The sequence below is a fragment of the Ictalurus furcatus genome, chromosome 25 (genome assembly GCF_023375685.1).
Source record: "Ictalurus furcatus strain D&B chromosome 25, Billie_1.0, whole genome shotgun sequence".
NCBI classification, from domain to species: domain Eukaryota; kingdom Metazoa; phylum Chordata; class Actinopteri; order Siluriformes; family Ictaluridae; genus Ictalurus; species Ictalurus furcatus.
Window position 1 is genome coordinate 11,390,078 of NC_071279.1, and position 5,000 is coordinate 11,395,077.

Sequence of the window (5,000 nt, forward strand, 5' to 3'; positions counted from 1 at the left end):
TCCTTTAAAAAAGTAAAATAAATAAAATTATTAACATATTGCAGATTCTGCAAGGCATATGTAAACTTATGATCTCAACTGTAGGATATAAGATGACAATGTGTCAGTTGGACAATTCTGTGTTTATTTTCGACTACATTTACTACACTGGAAATGCAACCGCAAATTCTTCCCACGGAAAACTCAACTGATCTCTGAATCAGAGTCGAGCTCGATTCGCAAATACCTCTGAAGTGAAGAATTCACTAAAGCATTCTACGTAAACGCGTGTTTCGAATAAACTGCGCCTTTGAAGGTCTGTTGAAGGTTTTGTGAACTAACATTTTGTGTAATGATTGTCCGTCGCAACAAAAAAAATGGAGGATAGACTTGGCAGACGCACACACAAAAAAAAAGTATTTCCTCTACATTCATGTGAGCCAGGGACTTTTTTTCCTGAAAAATTTGCTTTTGCATTTATCTATTAAGTTCTATGGAGACATAGTTATGTGTCGAACCCGTAGTGTGATACTGTTCTCTAGTTGTTGCAGCTTTATTAAGTCTTGCATTTGCATCATCAGTCCAGTTGTACATAAACACACATACTGTTTACACAAACACCCGAATGCACAAGAGCTGCATAATACAGACTTCACGCCTCTTTCTATCTAAACTCAGTGTCTTTCCTCGCTATCTCAAATGAATACGAGTCCATACACGTTATGCAAGGAACACACACACACATGGAAAAAAAGTGACAGCTGAGAGATTAAACAGCACACTACACACTGGAGGACAGACAGAGTCATAGACAGTCAGCATGAGATATATAGAGTTATAACAAGTCTGTAGGAGACGAGCCCAGTCACAGCAGATCACTTGGATTCAGGCACCATGTTCCTCTTTTCCAGTGAAGAAATGCACTTGGCTGGCAGTGCTCAGAATAAATTAGTGCTTGTCAACACATCCCATTAAACACTGTGTGTGTGTGTGTGTGTGTGTCAGTGCACGTGTATGGGGGGGGGGGGGGGGAGTTTGCCAAAAAGAAATCGTTCAAAACAAATCTCTAAAAACTCACAGGAAAAAAAAAAAGAACACACCAAAAAGAGAAGTGCATATATGTGCACACACACACACAAAAAAAAACATGATGTATGGCATATTTTCCTCTCATCTGAGTGACTGCTGCTTTCGTTCAGCTCACTTTAGAAACAGATTGTTCTGCCAGTAAAATAAAACAAATACCAAAACTAAACAAAACAAAAAGAAATTCATCTCCTTTAGAACGAGCCATTTTCTATCTTTCTTTTTTGGTATGATCCTCCTTGGGCTTGGGAAACGTGATAGGACAAATGACACGAGCTAGACTTAACTACTTGTGACCAGCAGGAGTTGTGGCAAGTGTAAGAACTGACACACACACACGGACAATCAGGGACATGCATGTGGACACGCACACACATGGACAATCAGAGACATGTATGTGGACACGCACACACATGGACAAACAGGGACATGCATGTGGACAAACACACACCCACACACACACACGGACAAACAGGGACATGCGTGTGGACACACACACACACACCGACAAACAGGGACATGCATGTGGACACACACACACACCCACACCGACAAACAGGGACATGCGTGTGGACACACACACACCCATACACGGACAAACAGGGACATGCATGTGGACACACACACACCCATACACGGACAAACAGGGACATGCATGTGGACACACACACACTACCAGATGAAGGACTAATTAAAGGTTTATAAGTGCCAATGTAACAAAGCTCATTCTCAAAAGCATGGAATCACACTGAACCAGGCTTCACGCCATAAAGACGACTATATATTTCAGGCAGCGCTGGAAAAAGCAGGTTAGTCCAATGCATTTAGGTCGCGGTTTGTGCTTAAAAAGTCTGACAAATTTTAAAAGAACCCACATCAAGCCTAGAAAACCCTAGACTGTTTAAAAGACCTGTACTGCCTACAACGAAGGGCATTCTACTAAATCCTTTCAGCAAAGTAATTCAGAACCAACTGCTGCCAATATAAACACAGTCTCTCAGGAACTGACCAATTTAAACAAACGACTTTGCCCTTGTTTGCACGTTGCCGTTATTAAACTCGTCATAAAACTCGAATAACACAAGCTGTACAGTCCAGAGAGATGTTCAGGCTTAATATTAAACTTTGTAGAGTACAGTTTACAGGGTTACAGAGTAAAAGACTTTTTTTTGCTCATTGTTTAACAAGTTCAGCTAAATTTATGCTTTCTATTAACATTCATATACAAGATTTCTAATAATTGATTATGATAGGCCTTACTGGAGTTTAAGTTAGCACTTAGTTATATACAGTCCCCTCCAAAACTATTGGAATGGCAAGGTTTAGGATTTCATCTTTATTTCCTAGTATTTACATCTAGATGTGTTCAAATGTCATAAATGTGTGTCTCAAATGTAAGAATTCAGTGCCTGTCCATGGCAATTTATGACTAAGAAAATTTAATTATAGATGACTTCAATATGAATTCTGACTAATAAAAATATACAGTCCCCTCCAAAACTATTGGAACAGCAGGGCTAATTCATTTGTTTGTGTTATACACCAAAGACATTTGGGCTTGAGATCAAAAGATTGATATGTGATGAGAGTTTAGGATTTCAGCTTTTAGTTCCTGGTATTTACAGCCATCTATGTTAAACAACACAAAACCGAGAGCCTTTTGTACCAGACCACCCAATTTTTAGGCGAGAACAAGTATAGGAACAGATACGTCGTGAAGTAAATAACACTTAATATTTGGCTGCATTAACACTTAATGTTGTGTTTTCTTTCTTTTTCAGGACATTCCAAATAGTTGTAATGGTTATGCCCGATGCTTCTGCAATGCATCTGATAGATTTTCCCTCTTTTCTCAGCTTCAAAACGGCTTGCTTTTCTCCCACAGACAGCTGTCTGATCTTCGTGTTGGTTTATCCTTTTTAACAACAAATTTCACCTTCACAGGTGAAACTGAAGGCTACAACCAAGAGTAGCTGTTCAGAGCTATTTATTGTTTAACAATAAATCTAACAGGACACACCTGGGTAAAAAGAAACACCTGTCAGTCACATGATCCAATATTTTTGCGCGGCTACAAATCGGGTGGTCTGATACAAAATGGGCTATGTTTTATGTCGTTTAACACATCTACATATAAATACCAGGAAATAAAAGCTGAAATTCTAATTCTAATCTTTTGATCTCAACCCCAAAAGTCTTCAGTCTATAGCAAAAACAAATGAATAGGCTTCTGCGTTCCAATAGTTTCAGAGGGGACTGTACATTTAACATATTTTAATGCAAGCATGTATACACACATGATCTGGACCACTATTAACACTGACCCAAGACTGAGTTTTGATCATAATGTACTGCATAAACCTAGCGGTTTTGTGGACAGGATGCGTGTGAAAGATCCAGAACCATATCGATGATATCGAATTGTAAAAAGTGTCTCCATAAAGTTAGACTGCAGGAATGCGATGGAGAAAAGTGAGACACTGAGAAAGAGGACAGGATTGAGGAAGAGACAGACGTACCTAGATACGGTATGCAAGAGGTCATACTCTGGCTGCTGATGTAGTCTCTCAGTCTCTTGTAATTGTCTTCTTTAGCCATCAGATACTCCAGTTTCTCGAACGTAGCCTTGTCCTTACGACTCAACACCTGCAAAGAGACGGACAGAGGGATTCAAACTTACAGGAAATACTCGATTCCAAACGTTACATCAATATTCACGTGGTGAAAGCTACACGTATTCAGATTTACAAAGCGGCTTCCCACTCAGATTAAGCAACGTATCTGTGTGTCGTTCATGCCTCTGTGGTAGGGATGTGACGGTGAGGAAATTTTCCCACCAGTTAATCGATGCGCGATAACACCGGTAATATCGCTATCACAAGGGCATGCACACACATATAGACACACACATATATATACACACACACACACACACAGCTCAAAAAATCAAGGGAACACTTAAATCACACACTGGATCTCAATGAACGAAATATTCAGTAGTGTAATTCGTTGAGAACAAAATGATGTGACAATGCTCAACAGAAGCCGAAATCATCAACACTGAGGGATTCAAAATCACACCAAAAATCTAAGTAAAAAATTTCAATTACAGGCTGATCAAACTGCATGAATTTCATCACGGACACTCATAACGTAAGCCAGTAGTGTGTATGGTCCCCACATGCCTGTATGCACTCCCAACAACTTCTGGGCATGCATCTTGATGAGATAACAGATGGTGTCCTGGGGGATCTCCTCACAGACCTGGATCAGGGCATCAGAGAGCTCCTGGACAGTCTACTTGGCAGCTTCGGATGCTCTGATACATAACGTCCCAGAGGTTCTCAGTTGGATTCAGGTCTGGGGAACGTGAGGGCCAGTCAATGGCATCAATGCCTCAGTCATCCAGAAACTGCCTACACACTCTGGCCACATGACACCGGGCATTATCATGCACCAGGAGGAACCCAGGGCACACTGCACCAGTGTAAGGTCCGACAATGGCTCTGAACATTTCATCCCAGTATCTAATCCTGGACCTGCCAATTCTGGTGTTCTCTGGCAAATGCCAATCGAGCTGCACGGTGCTGGGCTGTGAGCACATGTCCCACTAGAGTGCCTTGGGCCCTCATGCCACCCTCATGGGAGTCCGTTTCTGACAGTTTGGCCAGAAACATGCACACCAGTAGCCTGCTGGAGGTCATTTTGTAGGCTCTGGCCTTGCACAAAGGAGCAGATACCGGTCATGCTGCTGGGTTGTTGCCCTTCTACAGCCCTGTCCAGCTCTCCTTGTTTAACGGCCCGTCTTCCGGTATCTCCTCCATGCTCTTGAAACTCTGCTGGGAGACACACCAAACCTCCATGCAATGACATGTACGGATGTGCCATCCTGGAGGAGCTGGACTACCTGTGCAAACTGAGTAGGTTGCAGGTAC

The 5,000-nt window shown here is 41.7% G+C and overlaps 1 protein-coding gene across 5 annotated transcripts in view; it reads right to left on the reverse strand.

Moving 5' to 3' along the window:
- Positions 1–5,000, reverse strand: part of ralgps2 (Ral GEF with PH domain and SH3 binding motif 2) — a 119,642-nt gene that overhangs the window by 41,694 nt on the left and 72,948 nt on the right. For all 5 annotated transcript variants that reach the window (XM_053614609.1, XM_053614610.1, XM_053614608.1 and 2 more), the window contains one exon: positions 3,585–3,711. In XM_053614609.1, the coding sequence (XP_053470584.1) occupies positions 3,585–3,711 (127 nt within the window). The remainder of the gene's footprint in view (positions 1–3,584; positions 3,712–5,000) is intronic.